General features: G+C 36.7%; 3 protein-coding genes across 3 annotated transcripts in view; 1 reads left to right on the top strand and 2 right to left on the bottom strand.

Annotated features, from left to right (window-relative positions):
* Positions 1–5,020, bottom strand: part of LOC113678699 (dynein axonemal heavy chain 8-like) — a 60,809-nt gene extending 55,789 nt beyond the window's left edge. Inside the window, exons 1-6 of the mRNA XM_089210049.1 lie at positions 4,578–5,020; positions 4,210–4,344; positions 2,897–2,987; positions 2,585–2,733; positions 1,859–2,054; positions 1,123–1,286 (exon numbers count right to left, since the gene is read on the bottom strand). Coding sequence (XP_089066175.1) covers positions 1,123–1,286; positions 1,859–2,054; positions 2,585–2,733; positions 2,897–2,987; positions 4,210–4,344; positions 4,578–4,748 — 906 coding nt within the window. The 5' untranslated portion in view covers positions 4,749–5,020. The remainder of the gene's footprint in view (positions 1–1,122; positions 1,287–1,858; positions 2,055–2,584; positions 2,734–2,896; positions 2,988–4,209; positions 4,345–4,577) is intronic.
* Positions 5,021–5,165: 145 nt separating this feature from the next.
* On the top strand, positions 5,166–11,619 carry LOC113678680 (UDP-N-acetylglucosamine--dolichyl-phosphate N-acetylglucosaminephosphotransferase). Its single transcript, XM_027195580.2, has 7 exons — positions 5,166–5,433; positions 6,347–6,467; positions 6,860–7,073; positions 7,255–7,489; positions 8,856–9,044; positions 9,464–9,707; positions 10,498–11,619. The coding sequence occupies exons 1-7, from the start codon at positions 5,276–5,278 to the stop codon at positions 10,570–10,572; spliced, it is 1,236 nt and encodes a 411-aa protein (XP_027051381.2). The 5' UTR covers positions 5,166–5,275; the 3' UTR covers positions 10,573–11,619.
* Positions 11,620–11,902: 283 nt separating this feature from the next.
* On the bottom strand, positions 11,903–19,310 carry LOC113678678 (serine/threonine-protein kinase Chk1-like). The gene is made up of 15 exons (XM_027195575.2): positions 19,113–19,310; positions 18,923–19,022; positions 18,667–18,790; positions 17,854–17,918; positions 17,537–17,606; positions 17,330–17,436; positions 16,704–16,785; positions 15,812–15,916; positions 14,848–14,929; positions 14,494–14,525; positions 14,152–14,248; positions 13,502–13,679; positions 13,130–13,261; positions 12,588–12,689; positions 11,903–12,345 (listed from the first exon to the last, which is right to left on the bottom strand). Exons 1-15 carry the CDS (start codon positions 19,172–19,174, stop codon positions 12,274–12,276), a joined length of 1,410 nt encoding a protein of 469 aa, XP_027051376.2. The 5' UTR covers positions 19,175–19,310; the 3' UTR covers positions 11,903–12,273.
* Between the last annotated feature and the right edge of the window lie 3 nt (positions 19,311–19,313).

The following is a 19,313-nucleotide window of genomic DNA, read 5'->3' as shown; positions in this document are numbered from 1 at the left end:
CTTCAGTGGCCATGATACCCTCCACTCTCATTTTAACTTGTTCCGATAACTGGCCCTTCAGAAAGTTGAACTTCGTGACTTTCGAGATATCTTTCACATCGTGTACTTCGGACTTAAAAACATCCCAGAAGCTGAGCCATTTCCTTCGGTCCCCATCAAAGACTGGCAATGCCATTTTTGGTAACTTCAGTGCAGAGTGTTTTAGCTGTTTGGAGACGCTCGAATTGGCATGTGGAATGGATTCAGAGCTCTGAAGCTGCTGGGCGCGAAGGAGGAGTTTCTCGATTTGTCTCAACAAGGCTGAATGCGTATCAGAAATATTGTCTGCGTCGACGAAATCTTGATCTGCTGTGTCCTCCTCTCCCAGTATAACGTGAAGGTTTTGAATCTCTTTGTCCAGTTGTCAGTCATTTCGGGTCTTGCATCAAGAAGCTTTTGTTGACCAGCTTTCAACTGTTCGATGTCTTCTTCCGCAATTTCGGCTTCGGCAGCTTTATCGAAGATTGGAGCGAGTTTCTTGCCTTCATTAGTGAACATCCGACGTAAGTTACCTCTCCTTTTGACGGCGATTTTTAAAGAATGCTCCGTCATTATGAACTGTGAATTCAACTTACTTGAGAAGTTCTGAAGATTCGGCTCCACGTGCTATCAGTTCGCTGTCACTTCTTTTCATGGAAGAAACGATCGATATCCTGGTCACGGCACCATTTTGTGTAAACCACAAGACTGAATTAATTGACAACAGTGAGCTTTATTTGCATGACTATAACATGGCGGTTCTCTCTTGCAGCCGAGCACGTTTTTTGTCTCCGCGCATGCGCCATCACGCACACCGCAGGTTAATAAGATTGCGGTCTAACTAGTCCCCAGATTCCACATCGTGACAAATCTACAACATTTACAATAAGTGAAGAAAGCTATTTGATGTGGCATTATGTGGGGATACTGCAATCTAACAGTTATATTCCCCTCAATGAGCACAAAGATTCCTCTTAGTTTTGAGAACCTAAAATAACCAAGTTATCCTCACTGATTCCTTGAGGAAATGCTTGAGACAACTGCAAAAGCGAAGGAAAATAAACATATGAAAATCATGTAGAGAAGGCTTGAATAAGAACTAACTTGTTCAATCTGTTTGCACCAGGAGTGTACTAGCTCATCCAGTCCAGTCAGTATATCTTGGTTGTTTGCTATGGCCTGATAGTCAGCTGGACCCTCTAGAGCAGTCACATCAATTAACTCACATGGGTGAAGAGTGATTGCTTCATTAAGTGCTGCATGAGCTCCTGCGATGGACAGATCAGTTAGAGGTTTTTTATACGCTAAACATATTGAGGAAAACTGAAACACGAGGTAGTTTGGCTGACAGTGTAAGCTGCCACACATAGCTAAGAAGACGAAGCCCCTTGGGACATTCATACTCTCTGATTTCTTTATTTATCTATCCTAGTTATTATTAATCTATTCTTTCATTAATTTACATGTATTATCTATTTCTTATTTCATTTGATTAATTCATGTCTATCAGATTGGCATTTATTATGCATGAACTTGCCATAATTATTGCAACCATACATCTGAGATACTAACATGACGTTCTACTGCCTTTTAGTATGGCTGTGGTGGTTTTACATATGAATTTAATTTGAATTTAATATTCGTCCTCAAAGGTTGTTGTTAGGTTTTCTTGCCATTCATTTATCTCCTTCCTATCAATTACTGTAAATTAATTTCTTAGTATAATGTCAAACATAACAAGTCAACTACACTCTCTAAGGAAAGGGGTGGTACATAATGAGTAATGTTGAAAAGTGTTACATGGCCTACATTTTGGCATTAAGTATCTCAAATATCCCACCATCAATAAAATGAACAAAGCCATCCAATGACTCAACAAACTGTGCACTGGCTTTTACTCCTTGTGGTGTCTTTTCCAGTTCTCCCCAGCTAGACATGGCTCTAATGGCTGGTATATAAATCTTTGTGAGATGTGTTCTTAGGGCTGGAATAAAGGATCCTGCTTCTCCAGCATTTATCATTCCAAAACATGCCTCCTAAAACATCAATTACAATTTCCAGAAACAGTTTCTACAGTTTCTGTAAGTTTGTAATGAAGACAAACTGATACTTAAAAATTCATGTATTTTGACATCCTATGAAATGAGAGGATGTACAGTGCACTGACTGAAACCAGGCCCAGCAAGCAAGAATTTAAACCATGAACACTCTTTCATACACTGTTTGTTTTCATCCACATTTCAACTCAGACATTGACCCAATGGTCATTGAAATAACATTTAATTCCTTAAAAAAAGGAAAACTCTTTTAACCCTGCAAAGCCAGAAAACACTATAAAACTCTGTTTAATGAGTACTCTAATCACATAAACATCACTAGTCAACAAAGAAGCTGAGACCCCATACTGTTTTGTATCTGAAATTTGGCTGAATTTAAAATACTGGGATCTTTAGCTTAAATTTAGCCCTCTTATTTATTTATTTTTTAATCAAAACCCTGCTTCACTGGATATACTATACACTTGAACAAAAAAAATTTTTTTCACAAGCTCCAGGAGAGTACTTACATCAGCAATGTTTCTCATCTTAAGCTCTTTATTTGCATCAGCCTTCACACAGTATACTAGGGTCCCAGTCAGTTTCTCTTCAAGACCACTAGTTACTAGCAGCACTGCTACTTTACCAGACTTTACAGTACGAGCTCGTACCTCAGTGTCTTGAAAAACAAAGTCAAACTGTAAGATTGAAAAGGTTTACTAATTTCAATAGCACCACTTGGTGTAACAAAATAACCTTCTAATAATTCATCTCAGAATTTCATCTCCTGATTCCATTAAATTGCTTTAAAATTTCTAGTAGAGGTCCATGAGAATACTTACGACTTCTTCTCTCATGATCAACCTCCTGATAGAAAAACATTAATGATCTTCTTCCCTTTGGCTTTAAAAAGCTGTTTATCAAGTAAACTGCCTAGAGAAAAAGAGACCAAACCCTTCTTTAGTCATGAAGTTGTTGGTTTGTTTCTCAAGTTAGTAATCCTAACTTAGGAAGAAGTTAAATTTCAGTCAAAGTATTGCCCCAATTGTGTTTCTGTCCAAATTCTCATTGTCCACAGCTTTTTGAGTTTTGGGTAATTTTAGCCTCCATAACAGGAACCATCAACACTGAATATATTGACAAAAGAAAAAAGGGGGAAGGAAGAGGTGTGGGAAGTTACACTTGAACACAACCACTAAAAATAAGATCAGGACTGTTGAGGAATGGCTGTTACCAAATCTGCTGGAGAACACAAAGATTCCAGCTTAATTTGAAAAAAGATACCACCTTCCACATGAGCCTGTATATGCATGTATTTGTGACCATCACTGCTCTTAAACCTTACCCCACTTAACTATCATTTCACTAAACCTCATGTTGTGAACATGTTGTTTGAACCTGACAATTATAAAGGACCACTAAAACATTCAAGAGGGCAGAGGTCGATTCAACCCCAGAGAGTGAAAAATCACTCTTTTGAAGTTGATCACACATATATAACTTTTTTTTACCAACATCAGGAGCCCATTACCCAGAGCTTTCAACTTCCATACTTACCCTCTGTGTCAACCCTGTCCCATATCTTTTTATTTTCAGAGGCACCTTCCACAGGGTTTTTCGCATGTGTTTACATAATAGCAAATCATAAGAGAGCTGTGGTCATCTATTGTTTATGTCACATGCAGGTCACATGGAAGTATGTCAATAATGGCAAAAAGCACGGAAAGTCAGCGTGTTTTCACAGGAAATTAAAGAACCCATCTCATATCTCAGTTCTAAAACTAAAAAGATATGGGACAGGGTTGACTGAAGGGTGCAATTGGTTTGGAAGCTCTGAGTAATGAGTCCCTGCCAATGTATACCGACAAAAAAAGAAAAACAACTTTTGATCGACATTTATCTACATAAAGGAGGTTATCTGTGACATCGTTTCAATTGGTTGTGTTGCCATGGCAACAACACAAAGAAGCTTACGCATGTACTGTTAAAACCTTTAATTATCCCAACTTAAGCTTTCAAGCGTCAGCGTTTTCATGAAAACCATGGAAACAACATTAAGATAACTGAAATAGAGTACTTTTACCTCTCCTCTCATTTTATTGCGAAAGGAATCACAGGATTAAGGGCAAAATCTTGCGGAAAGAGTTAAACTTACCTCTTCTGAATCAAGTACGAATTCTTCAACTGCAGACACATCCAGATCTACGTAGCCTCCAACGATTCCCATGAGAAATCTGTACTCGTCCGTTATCATTCGCTTCCTTGCTTCACGGTTTTCTCTCACTTTTTGCTGTAGAAAATGGTTCACACGGCTTACAAAAAACTTCACAAGCAGATTAACAAGATCTATAATTTCTTTGATACCTAAGCTTGCTTAAAAGTTGGCAAATGACGAATGGGGGTAAACTGAAATTGAAGCAAGAGTAAAAAAAAAAGATTCCCTTCTATTAATTTTTTCCACAAAACGCTCTAAGTAAGTAGTTTTTTCATTCTGTTTTAAGATTTCTTTGTTTCGATTCGTACCTGCCTTTCTTTAACAGTTTCGCCAGTCAAGGGATGAGCGAAAAGCGAAGTACCGGTACTACCTTTCAGAGAACTTCGCCTGTTTCTATCAGCTTTTGACCCACCAGAATGCTCCTGGGATGCACCACCGGCACTTTTCTTCGAACCTTTTGAATCCTTGACACTCGGCATTGTTCTAGTGTTCACCCACTTTCAGGGTTCAGCCGAGTTTTGGCAGCTTTTTCTTGGACGCTCTAACAGTTCTGTAAGTTGCAAGCGCTCGGAAAAAACGGCTCAAATCCGACGAATTCCTTTCCTAATTCGAATTGAAAGTAATCATGAAACTATCGCGTTATTTCATATCCATAACCGATTAAAAAAAAAAGGTTTCCCCTCAGTATCCTCTAGGTTTTCTCGGAACAAAAATCCTCACTTATCCGCGAAAATTTTTGAACTGCAAATTTGCGTAATAGTTTTTTAACCAATCACATGCTAGGAAAATAAGCTATCAATCATTTTGTTGCTTAGATACATATTATGACATTTCGCGTCCATTTCGCGGGTCTCGCGCGATTGCATATCTAACATCTAATCAACGCCGCTTCGATCAGGCATCGGTCAGCGGTTATCCTCAAAGGTACAAAAGCTTTGAGATTTTAGATTGCTCAGCGTTTAATTAGGACTTTCAAAACGCGATAATCTGGAAAAGATAATCGAAAATGATCTACAGAATGATATATCCGTTAACTGTAAACTCTGTCATGTCCTGTGTGACATTTTTTGTAGCGTTGAAGTTAATTTCAGGTATGAAATCGCTGTTCCTTAAAGCTGGGCTATGCGGGAAAGACCTCAACAAGAAAGACAACAAAGAGAAAGTGTAAGTCTTGAGAGATCTTATTTCGGGGCTTGGGCTGATAAGTAATGGAGATCTAGAGGTTATCATAAGAGGATAATTCCAGATGCTGTATTCCTATGGCTGACTCATGTTGCATGGTGATTCGCCATGCAATTAATTAGTCGTACTCCAATTCCAACAATACGAGTACTTGTTATTAATTCACCGTCCATCCTCGTGATTAGAGAGTGGAACAGTTTTTTTAAGGTGACTCCGACGTTTTTACTTAATTATCATAGCCTTATTGTAATCTATACTTGCTGTAAAAGCTTTTTTTGTAGATTTCTGTTCATCAATAAATTAATACAATTTTTGGTAATACAGCTGTGTTGATCTTTGTCAAAAATCAAAACACTTTAGTCCAAATTATTCTTCCTTTAATAATTCTACGTCTTTAACCCCCCTTTTAGTATTCAGAGATGCTTATGGGTACTCTTCAGTATTCACTGCATCTGGCTCTTGATAAGTGATTGATATCTTGGAATTAAGATGGTGATAATTCTTTGTTACTATGGTGAAAGTAATCCAGAAAAGGTCTGTTGTTGGCAGCATTGGCAGTCACTACTACCAAAAACAGTTCCTTTCAGGACCATTTCACCTGCCAAGTTGGATTACCTGATCAACTGTTGCTTCAGTTTTCCAACCATTTACTTCATCAATAATGTTGCCAATAACTGTTGTGAATATTTTTCCTATAGATCAGGACATGGTTGTTTAAAAGGTGGATAACACAATCCACTGGATAAATCCATATTGAGTGGATAGCTCAGTATGTTTTGTTAACATTTATATGCTGGATAACGATTTATCCATTGGATAGAATTATTCACCCTTTATACAACTGTACCCAAATGTTTATTAAAAATTAATGTACATGTATGTTTTAATTCCACAGTGCAGAGGGTTTAGGAGTTGTTAGTGGAGCAGTATTTCTTGTTACGATGTTTTTATTCATCCCAATCCCTTTTCTCTCTATTTGGTTTGAGAAGGGTGATTATGATTTTCCACATCATGAGGTGAGTTTATCTCATAAAAGTGAGGGTATAAGTAGCTTCTCCTGCGTATAAAAACATTGTATCGATGAAACATATGTTTGAGCAGGTTATGCAATTAAGAGGAATCATATGTCAAGCTGTTTGACTTTATTACCACTGTTCTGTTACTGAGAATTACGGAAAATTGTTTGGTCAAAATTTGTCTTAAAACTTGCTTCTTGATCCTCACAACAGTGAAGATATGAAAATCAAATTTCAAGTAAAGAATGTCAACTTTCCCAATTGTCTGGTGCTGTTTGAGATTAAATCACAGTCTACAAGAAAATGGAATTGAATTTTTGAGGTTCCTCATCTTACAAGGTTCTTTACCTAAATGTAGTTTATTTTAACCAACATTACTATTCCTTAAATAGTTTGTCATGTTCATCACTGGCCTTCTGTCCATCTGTTGTATGATCTTCCTGGGATTTGCGGATGATGTTCTCGATCTCAGGTGGCGAGACAGGCTTCTTCTGCCGGCAATGGCATCTCTTCCCCTCCTCATGGTCTACTGTGTCAATATTGGTGTTACAACAATCATTGTACCAAAACCCATCAGATTTATTTTTGGCTTTGATGTAGATCTAGGTAAGGTGATATAGCTTTGCGGCACAGTTTTGAATTCCTCCTAAGTCAGTTTGTTTAATGCTTTTGTGGTTTCTGTGACCTGTGAGAGCTCAGTTATTGTACAAAGCATTATGTAACTCAAGAATAAAAAGAATTGAGACTATTTAAATGAATAAACACATGCTGCCATTTTATTCTTTAGGAATATTATACTATGTTTATATGGGAATGTTGGCAATATTCTGCACAAATGCAATCAATATCTTGGCTGGTATCAATGGTGTTGAGGCAGGACAGTCACTCATCATTGCAGTCTCCATTCTGATGTTTAATTTCATTGAGCTCCAAGGAACTTGTTGTTGGCAGGCTCATTTGTTCTCAGCATACTTCATGATGCCTTTCATTGCCACATGTTCAGCATTACTTTATCATAACTGGTGAGTTGCTGTCTGAATTAAGTGAGAACTGCTGAATTTAACCCTTTCACTCCCACGAGTGTGCAAGACAGAATTCCTCCTTAATCCTCTAACTCCCAAAATCTTATTAGTAATTCTACTCACTGTCTACCATAGAATTCTTAGGATGTCAATTTGGAGAATTTGGTACTGGATCAATTAATAATCCCTGAATTAATATTTTTCTTTATTCTCATCACTTCTATGCTGGATATTGAATTGATGTTATAAGGAGAAATTCTGTCTTGGTCACTCATGGGAGTTTAAGGGTTAAAATATCAATGCAATACTTAGCATCAATGAGAATGAAGAAAAATATCAATAAGGCAATTATAAGTTGATCCAATAACAAATTCTCTGAGCTAATATGATAAGAACTGTGTAGCAGACAGTTAGGAGAATCACTAGGAGAATTTCACTTTCTGTCACCATTACTGTCCAACTCTGAAAACCATGAACACCTGAATTATAGACACTGTGTTACATTATATTATTATATACTCAACAAAATATCGCATTTCTGATTGGTCAATGATGAATGCATAAATAGGTTATAGAGTGCAATAGAGGTTATAGAGTGCAATATGGAGAAGTTGCCATGGAAACACCGGGGAAGCACCAAATTTGAACACCAAATTATAAAAAAATGGCTGACAGCCGGTTTGCTTTGTCAAACCAAAACATCGTTGAGTAACTTAAGGAAAATGCGAAAAACAAAAACACGTTGAAAGCTACACAGACCTGGTTAAATGTCTGGAACCCATTGAAGTGTTTTTTGTAGTACGTAAGGTGTGCAGAGTAGCACGATGGAGTGATTTTGTTGAGAATATAATAAATAAAAAATCGTATGAACCTGCTTGTGCATTTCGTGTTTTTTGGTCACTCGTGATGTTTTGAAAGTTCTCAAATTGCACTCGCCCATGGCTTGTGCAATTTTGAGAACTTTCAAAACATCACTCGTGCCCATAAATCACGAAATGCACTCGCGTTCATACGATTTCCTATACTTATGACCAATCCTAATGGAGACCAAGGCATGCAAAATCACCTTCAAACCACAAACGAATTAGCATTACTCCACATGGGGCAGTTTTTCCACATCTGATTAGCTTTCTCTGTGACACCAGAATTTGTCCCATGTCCATAGTCTTTTGAATTTTACATTACTGTAATGCATATATTGTATTTTTTTTAAATCATTTTTCATTTGACATGTTAAGTGTTTTCAAGTTACAAGTTCAAGTCATCCTTACTACCTTTCCCAGAAATAAACTAATAAAACTTTAAATCAAGAATAAAAGTGAACCACAACACATCTTTCTTATATTTTTCCAATATTCCATTTTAGGTACCCATCCTCTGTATTTGTAGGAGACACATTCTGCTATTTTGCGGGAATGACATTTGCAGTAGTTGGCATTTTAGGGCACTTCAGTAAAACAATGTTGCTGTTCTTTATTCCACAAGTTATCAACTTTGTTTACTCAATTCCTCAATTGTTTCGTTTCATACCATGTCCAAGACATCGACTACCAAGGTGAGTTTGGAAATGTAACAAGTAGTTAGACTATAGCTGAATCCAGGGCTTTAAAACTCCTAAGATCCAATTAATGACCCTCCCAATTGACTGTTACATGTTTACACTTAAATAGGACAGGAGAACTCCATTTTAAATCAAGAAAACACTCTCCAATTGACAAGCATCTCAGTTCTCATAACTTCTTTGGAAGATAATGTATTGGAATGGTAATGAGAAGTTATAAGCTAATCACCTTTGGGAATAAGGGTTGATATGGGTCATGTGAAATTCTAATAAAGTTTAGCAAGTGAAAAGTTTAGCGTCTGAAAACTTTCGAGAAAAAGTCTGAAATGTGCCAAAGTTGATGATTATAAATTTTTACTTCATTTACGTTGTATCATTTTCAATTATTATTGATTAACTTTTTTCTTTTATAGGTTTAACCCAGACACTGGTTTGCTAGGAATGAGTTACAGTGTGTTTAAAATGTCTGACCTTCATCCGCTAGGGAAACTTATACTGTCAGTGTTTAGCCTTCTAAGATTAGTTACAGTGGAGGAAGGTGTTGGTGAAGACAAAAAATCTACACGCGTTAACAACTTGACACTTATAAACTTTGTTATCAAAGTGCTGGGACCCTTACATGAAAGAACATTGACAATAATAATCATGGGAATACAGGTAAAATTACTAATTAAAAACCTCTATCAGTATTTATGAAGGACCACTTTACAGTCACATAATTTGCTCAAGGCCATGAAGTATGAACCAAGGGCACTGAAGTCCATACATTAGGACTGAGAGCGGAATATTTGCTTGTTCCACTCAAGTTTACTCAGTCAGTAAACATTTTCATTACAAGCCTAACTCTCTTTCTCTGTCTCTTTTTTTTGTTTAGTTCCCTTCTTGTAGAGCCATGTGGCTCTTTCCACCCTGCTTGTTTCAAGGTTAAGCCCTATTTGTACCTGCCAGTCATTTTCTATAACAAGTTTCTATTGTTATTTTTTTTCTACGTTGCTGTACAATTACCACAAAGGGATATCTTATCATAAGTCCTCTTCAAATATTAGCAAAGAGTTTTAGAAACAAGAAAACATGTTGAGGACACTTCTTGGGGGAACATTTACAGGTTTAAACAACTAGATAGAGAAACTTGGCAACTTTTCCAGAGTTCTTTTTCATGCTTTTTTTTCCTGTTTTCTTTTTGAGCAATTGTGCCTGACCTCATTGATGAAAAATAAAAGAAATACCCTCACATTTATTAAATTGCAATAGAGAACAATCTTCCAAGCCTTAACGTTTTGTGAAACAAGTCAGGTATATTGTGTTTCCTTCATGGGTAATGATCAATCAGAAACATTTTTGCACATGTATATGGTGCATGTAGATTATAAACCTCAGTGATGTAATTAACATTACAAATATATAGAGATCTATGCAGCCAGCTAATTTTGAGTTCTTTTCTTTGCAGATTTGTGGAAGTGTTATTGCCTTTATTATTCGTTACCACCTTGTGAGGTTTTTTTATGACATTGAACAGCATTGAACTTATCTTTGATTTTAGTGTTATGAACCTTTTAACTCCCTTGAATGACCAAGAGAGAATTTCTCCTTACAATATAAGTGCAATATCAAGCAGACAAGTAATGAGAATAAAGAGTAGCATCAACAAGGGATTATTAGTAAATTCATTACCAAATTTTCCAATTAACATCACAAGAACTATATGGCAGACAGCAATGAGAATTACTAATGAGATCTTGGGAGTGAAAGGGTTAATAATCAATTCATAATAATAATGGAATAGTCATTTTTTATGCTTGAAAATTAAAAGGGAGAATGCCGATCTGTATGCAGATTTAAAAAGCTTTTTTATAGTCATTTCTGTAAAAATTTTGTACATTAACATGATAATTGCATGTGACAATCAGACACAATAATATTAAAGATTAAAAAGCTCATGATATCACCAAATTGTTTGATGCTCCTATGGAATAAACCATTATTTTAAGCTTCAAGAGTGACTAACTCTGCGTCCTGGATGGGGCACTACGTTGTGGCCTTAAGCAAGTCGCTTCACTCACCTTGCTTCGTCTTCTCGGATAAGACGTTAAGCCGGAGGTCCCGTCTCCTGCAGGGTTTGGGGTAGGAGACGTTAATTTCCCGCGCACGAGATTACTGTGTGATGGATGTCCTCCCCTGGGTTGGGTTGGGTGGATTTTAGTGTTGTAATGCGCACTCGATCATATTATCGCATGTTAGACTGCGCAATATAAGAAATAAACATTATTATCATTATTATTATTATTAACTTTTAATTTCTCCTTTTGGTTTCTCCCCTGAATCAAATATTAAAGTCATGAGAAGAGAGAAAATGATCACCAACTAAAGCAGATCAAATTCTCCTTGTCAGTACCTTAAGAAATGTATAGAGAACAGTATGGAGAATATAGATTCTGATGTTGGGGTGTAGAGGGTTAACTGCTGATTGAAATTTTTTTGCTCTAAGATTTAATTCCCAGGCTGTGTTGTGCCTTGAAGATACGCCTGTAAACTTTTTTTCTATCACACGCACACAATAAAAAAACAACAACAGAAGCAGCAGCAACAAATGTAAATGCAATTTCACTTTGAGCCAGCATTCACTAGAGACAGACTTGGAATTGAAGTGGTAATCAGAGTAGTATGATTTAGTGAAAATCCAACCAACAGAATTCGTAGCCAAATATCTATGCTGCAATGACTCTATTGCTCTTGAAATTAAGGTGAAGTTTTTATATATTTGTGGACACTTCTCTGACTTTCTCTTTAAATTTTATTTAAAACTGTATCATTGGGATTTCAAAATAAAAAGTCCACAAAAAAAGACTACTTCCTTTCCCATTAAAATACTTTATTTAAACTAATGCAACCTTACCCCAAACCCATTTGAATACAATTTAAATGCTTCCATCTTTGCATGTGATTAAATACATGTACAAAACGTGGTCTTATGTAAGTTATAGAAAATTTCTTTTGAACAGGAACAGGTATATCTCTAACTCCTTCATTTGTTTTTTGTATAAATCCCTTAGTTATCTTTTTAAATATATTTGTTTAATTAAGCTAAAAAAAAAAAAAAACAGGAACAACAACAATGAGGGCTCTTAGTAGTTCACAGGGAACAGTACATGCTGGGATGTGTTTTGGCACAAGAGAGTCCTTAAATGCACCCATTGTCTTGTGGCATCCACAGTAATTTCACCTGCTACCTGTCAATAATGTCCTTAAGTTGAGCCTTAATCTTCAGGAAGTGACGCTTGAAGTCTAAACCATCACCCTGAGAGGAAAAAAATGTCCAGAGTTAGCCACAGAATGTTGTAGTACTGTAACAGTAGAACCCCTCATAACTCAAACTCCCAATGGAAACATAAGTTGGAGTTAGCAGGAGTTCAAATTAGCTGATAGTATAGTGTACCATCCTCTTACCATTTGCCACATAGAACCAAAATTTTTACAAATCTTTGAAACAGTTCTCATTGTATTCATTTTTCTTAATTCTACAATATCAAACTTATTTACCTTGGATAATCTGAAGTCCACCAACAGAGAGGGATGCATATCAATGAGGTTTACTTTAACACTCAGTTTATTTTGTCGTCTGTCAGTTGTCAATACTGTGACCTACATTGTATTAAAGAAGAGGAAATTACTTAAGTTGACTTTTTCCTAGGAACACATTCTTCCTACTGTATGGGTAAAGATAAGAAATTTACTATACAAGAGTCTTCATCAGTAAAACATTTCATTTTGCTCTCTAGCAAAAACAAGGGCCATGAGAAAATTGTGCTTTGCTGGTCTAACATTATTCTTTCTTACACTATCTTGCAAGATGATCAAACCCTTTGATGCCTAACATCACCCAGCATCTAATTTCTCCCTAAAATATCAGCCCTGAATCACACATCAAGGTCAAGAAATTAAAGGAAATCATCACTGACTAAAGAAGCTCTTGGTTGTTGAAAAAATTCTTCTGTTAGCACCTCAAGAATTGTATTGAGAACAGTATGGAGAATATGCATGCTGATGTTAGGGTTTAAAGGGGTTAAGGTGTATCTCTTTACCTGACGAGGAGAATTCACAGTAAAGCTATATTTAAGTTTGTCCAAGACTTCCTTTAACTTGTGAAGTGTCTTGTCTGCACTCCTCTTTGTGTGGAAACGAGTCATACGCTTAACCAGACTCTGGAATGGACTCTAAAAGGGAGCAGTAAAGAAATGTGTACTCATTAAAATCATTATTATCATCTGGTTGTTAAAAATATAACTTTTGCCTTGACTGATTTGTGCCTGCAGGGTAACTTTTAACCATATAGTGTTATTATTCATGTGAAGGTACTTGTTCAAGGTCTCTAATTAAAGAGGTGTTTGTATTGGCTGCTACTGCAAAACATCAGATTAGACAAATGTAATATGTAAAAAACATTTTATCTTCACCTGTGATGTTCCAGGAGTAGACTGCATCTGTGTGCTTAGTAACATGTGATCCAGATGGACAGGCTGTGAGAAACACAGTCCATTCACTGTCGCCTCGTCATCAACAAGCTCCAATGCACCACTCCCAATACCACTGTCCAGTCTGCAGGGCTCAGGCTGAGAGGCAGATATGTGATCCCTAATGAATGCAAGGGAAAGTCTTGCAAGCCTAGTTCACAGAACACTCACAAAAGAAGCTTATCTGGATTTTGGAAATGTGAGAAACCACAAATTTTATGACACAGAGTTTATTTCCAGTGACAGTTGTTAAAACCTTTATATACTTGTGGCTTGGTCGCCCTAAACTAACAGGAAAGCTGTCCAGAAAAAATACACATATATCTTGCCACAGCAGTGAGATCTGCATTAGTATTGATCATACTTTGAACAACTTAGTGCAAAGAAGTTTTGCAAATGACAGAAAGTGTTTTGCCTAAAACACATGCACATTATTAGTATCCAGGTGAGAGCTCACATCCAAACTTCTTGATCAAAAATTTGCTATGCTAATCATTGCTTTTAGCATAAACGCTACACATCTGTCTGAAAAAATATTTACCAAGGATACAGTAGGAATATAATGATATGGCTAGTCACAGCACAGCACTCACTTGTATCTTTTTGGTCGTTGTGGAGAAGAAACATCTGCTTCAGTACATCTTCTCTTAAATGTTCCTGTACCTGTGGGTGTGTTCCCTGGAGAACACCCTTAAAAACAGAAAGATTTACACATTTGAATTCCAATAACTCAAACCCTTGATAACTAGAACCTTGCGCTTACACGAGCCAAAAAATATTTCCCCTCAATTTGCGACATACATTTTCAACAATCTTACCCTCAGTAACTCAAACCCTTGATAACTCTAACCTCTTGCTAACTCAAAGCAATTTCACTAGTGAGATGTTGCTAAATCTGGTCATAAATATTAAAAATTTTAAGGACATTCACTAACCATCTCTTGGACTTCTTGATGTACTTATTGATCTGGAGGTAAAATAAATTGAAAAAGAACTCAATAAATTCTTTTTACATTTGGCAAGATGTTCATTTGAACTTGAGGAATTTAACCCTTTGCTCCCCAACATCAATATGCATGTTCTCCATACTGTTACCTTAACATTTCCTATGGTACCAACAGGGAGAATTTGTTTGATAATCAAGAGCATCTTTATTTGAGATCATTTCCCATTTTCTCATATCCTTAATGTTTGATTCAAAGGTGATATTGTAAGGAGAAATTTGATGCTGGTCACTTGAAGGGATTAAAGGGTTAAAGCATAAAAGCAAATCATACAGACAGCCTTACCTAGAAAACCATCGTTCTTTCTTTATTTGTGGTATTGTTAACCTCCTTTTAGCATTTTCCACAAGAATTTCTGACAAGAAATCTACAGGTAAAAGAAAGGTATACATGCAGATGTCAACAGAGGACACCAACCTACAAAGGATAACTTAAACAAAGATGTTTTTTCATCTTGTCACAAGCGTGGGACGAAGAAAAATTCTGAGTCTCCACAAGGAATTGAACCTCAGACCTTCAGATTCCATGCTCCCATGCTCTAAGCCCATTACAAAGTTCCAGTAAGTAATGTGTCCAGCATACTGCTAGGATCAGCAATTTCAATAATGTCATGTCTTGTAAACAGATAAGAGAGATGGTAAGTATTAAGCTCGATAAAGAAATAGAGAAAGATGTTCTTTGTCTTGTCACAAGTGTGGGACTAACATGATCAATAACAAGGAACTGAAAAGAAACACTTACTTTACTCTATCAGTGAATAGAGACTGACCAATCACATATTTATTACCAATAATACTTTAACCAAAAAGCTAATCACATCACAGAACAAATGACTACACAATTAACGAGAACAAATGTTTAAAATCCAACTTAAGAACAACCCTCATCTCTGATAATGACTTCAGTTCTAGCTTTCTTATTACCATTCAGTTACTTTCACCCATGCTCTTGACCCTTTAATTCCCAGATCACATTTGAAATTCTCCTTACTGTCAACCATACAATTCTTATAATATTAGTTCAGAGAATTTAGTATTGGATCAACTAATTATCCCCAAATTGATATTTTTCTTTATTATCATCAGTTATCCAGTTGATATTGTATTGATACTGTAAGGAGAAATTCTGTGTTGATCATTCACAGAAGTTAAAGAGTTAACCTCCACCACTACATTTTCCACACATGTGTTTATGCATAACTTTTACTTCCACACTTGAATTTGTAACTTCATAATAAAAATGAACAAACCTAATGACTGTGGGTCCATTTTGCACCAAGGTGTCCTGTTTACCCTACCATTGAGCCAGTCATTATACTCTTTGTTTGATTTTGTTGGTTCATCCCATGGAAGCTCTATTTTTGATAAAAAATTCAAATACATTCACAAAGATACTGACTTCTTACAGAATTATTTATAGGGTTTCACGAAAAGCTTGATACTGGCAGTCTACTGCTGCCTATAGGACCTCTTACCCCTGCCTGTGTAGCTTACAAGTTGGATTTTGCCTTTCAGCACCTTTTAAGCACATGTGCCTATCACACCATCAGCCATGGCTTATGTTAAAAGTTATAGAAACCTCTGCATATTATGTTCAGGACATTGATTTACTCCTGCAGTGAAGGCAGCATGAAGTGTTGAGGCACAAGGCATGAAGCTGATATATTACACAGGGTGAAGCTGAGGAGGGGTCCAGGCGTGTGAACCCTTCCATTGACATCACCCTCCTGAACCCTTAAACTCTCAAGATCTGATTGTTAATTCTCCCCTCTAGCTGTTACACATTACCTTGTATATTAGTTATGAGAATTTGGTGTTAGATCAGGATGAAAACTTCTACCTAATACGTTTGAGCATCATAATAACCTGTTTGCTAGATGGTGTACGGATATTACAGGGAGTTATTTCATGTTAGTCACTTCTGGTGGTTCAAGGGCTAAGGAATTCATAGTTAATAGTAATATTATTATAAATAGTATTATTATATTTTCATATTACAAAAGAAGGCTTTTAATTTCCAGTAAGTGTTTGTTGAGTGGTCCAATCAACTGTCCTGAGGTTTATTCCCTTTCCTCTAGACAGTATTGTTAAATAATTGAAAATTAATTTTATCAACCAAAAAAATAAGAAGTGACTACTTACCTCCTGCCAACATTGCGACAAGAACAATACCACAGGACCAAATATCTGCAGGCTCAGCTCTATATTCACCCTTTAAAAGAACCTACAGAGAGACACACCTTTACTTAAGTAACCCAGATAACTGTTGACTTTGTCCCAATTCTTGTGACATGGAAGAACAGTACACATGTACATAAGTACATGTATATGATCACTCCATCTGGATGGAATGCTAATCCATTACAGGCTGCCCTGTTCTTCACAATTTTCTGAACTGTTTGAAAGAATCAATTTTTACCCCTGAGTAGACTTGGCCAATCACTCAGTCACTGTGAAAGTTGAGTGTGTTTACCAATCTTCTTTGCTCCTGTCTGTGCATTGTTTTGTCCCTTTTGGACTTGCACAACATGAAATTTATCTAAGAATGCGTGAACACTCTAGATTTATCTACAACCATATATGATTTCAGACAAAATGTTCCTAATCCTAAAATTAAATTTTAAAAAGATTGAACCCAGCACAATAATCCCACAAAGACCCAGACGACAACACCCTACTGATCTCAGGGCAGAAACTACCAGGGCCACAGTTTGATTACATGTCATGAGAAATGAAGATTAGTTAAAAGCTTTAAGTGTTATTCCTACCTCAGGAGCAACATAGGGAGGTGTCCCACAACATTTTCCTAGTAGACGTTCCTTTCCTTTGTGTCGGAATACCGTTGACAAGCCAAAATCAGTGATCTTTAAATTATCTATTATAACACAGAAAACAGACAGATAAGGTGAATCATTTAGTACAGCAATATGTTTGAAATTTGGTATAATTTGAACAATTGTTTGACTTTCTCTTACCATCAGCATCCAACAGAAGGTTCTCAGGCTTTATGTCTCTGTGCGTGACACCTTGCTTGTGAAGATACTCCTGTATGTGACATGCGGAGAAAGAAAACATCTCAAAAGTCTGATAATAACTTAACCCATCACACCTTAACATCAGTGTACTCCATACCAGATGGAGACTTAGCCCTTTTCCTTTATACCGATATGCCTTAGACTTAAGATTAAAGAAAGACAATACTTAGTCATTCACAACGTCTAAGAATTCCATGCGTATAATCCTTAACTTGGTACTAACAGTACAAGTTATCTAACATAGATCACCATCATACCACGCCCTCAATAAGCTGCCTGAAGTAGCGATGAGCTTGTGAAAGAGGCATTCCAACATCAGGTTCTATGGAGGAAAAATGGACATCTTGTTACTCACACTGTATCTGATCAAGTAAGTGTTGGTTAGTTTTTTTTACTAACACTACCAGAAGAAAGAACACATTTACTTGGCCCCTACACTTTACATTTAAGGCAGGACTCACTCTTGAATAAATTCTGAAGGACTTTTGATGTATTCAATTTTTGATGTTACAGTACATGAATCAAGTCAACTCAGTGAGACAGACATGATCAAAACAGCCTTTACATGTCTGTCCCAGAGAAAGGCCAATTTCAAGATCCTGATATCCATTTAGGGAGATTTTCCATGTGACATTTGACAGTTTAACTTCAATGTAAGCTGTTGTTTCTAAATAACTGAGAAGTCTACCAGGGAGAAAATCCAGAAAATTAAGAAAGAGACCCGATGGAAAGAAATCAAAACCTCACTCTGTACCAACAAAACACTAAAATCTGCTAAAAATCTTCTGCATTAAAAAGGAAAAAATTTGAAATCTCAAAAAGGGAGAGGCAGAGCCCTCTTGCTCCTCTCCCCCCCCCCCCCAACCTTACCGTGCCACTCCCTCTACCTGGTACTCTCTCTAAATATTCTCATGCCTACAGCTATACATGATTGCATGTGCTTATTTTGACAATTGCACTGGAGAAGGAGAAGCTCTTAAAGGAAAAGATTACCCCACATCGGTGAAGAACATGTTAGCAAGCAAAAATCAAATCACATTTTGTCATTTACATGATCTTATTAAGCTAACCTATTCTGTCAAATAATTCTCCACCGCCGGCGCACTCCAGAAACAGATACTGTTTCTTCCCTTCAGTTCTTTGTCCGTAAAACCGAATAACGTGAACATCTTGGAGCATGCGATGAATGCAAATCTGCCGACACAATAAGTCAATTTGTAAATAATATGTATTTTAATGCACGTGCTTCTACAGAGGTTACTACTGCAGGGATTTTCTCTGTGATCTCTCACATCCATTGTCTCGATTTCGATAAACCCCACTCACCTCTTTCCTGACATTATCGTAGCAATCAGCAGCTTTCTCTACATCGATAATTTTCACAGCAATCGCCTGCTCCGTTTCTCTGTTCACTGCTAGTTTTACTCTAAATATAGAACATTGAAGAATCGAAGACAGGTAGTCATTCATCTATATCATTCACAATAACAACAAATTCAGGATTCGCGACACTTACTCGCCATAAGCACCTTCACCCAGCGTCTCTACAAAATCCCATCCTTCGACAAAAGGTGTCATCCTACCATTAGAATAAGATCAACGCTTGAAATTTCTCGTTTTCACAAATTACAACTTCACAGCCGCCATAATTATGCAAAGCAATGCTGATGAGTGAACGCAAATTTCGCGCGCTCTTTCAAGGCACTAGTCACGTGCC

The sequence above is a fragment of the Pocillopora damicornis genome, chromosome 6, assembly GCF_964200805.1.
Source record: "Pocillopora damicornis chromosome 6, jaPocDami1.2, whole genome shotgun sequence".
NCBI classification, from domain to species: Eukaryota; Metazoa; Cnidaria; class Anthozoa; order Scleractinia; family Pocilloporidae; genus Pocillopora; species Pocillopora damicornis.
The sequence above is the reverse complement of the archived record's forward strand: the minus strand, read 5'-3'. Positions and strand labels throughout refer to the sequence as shown.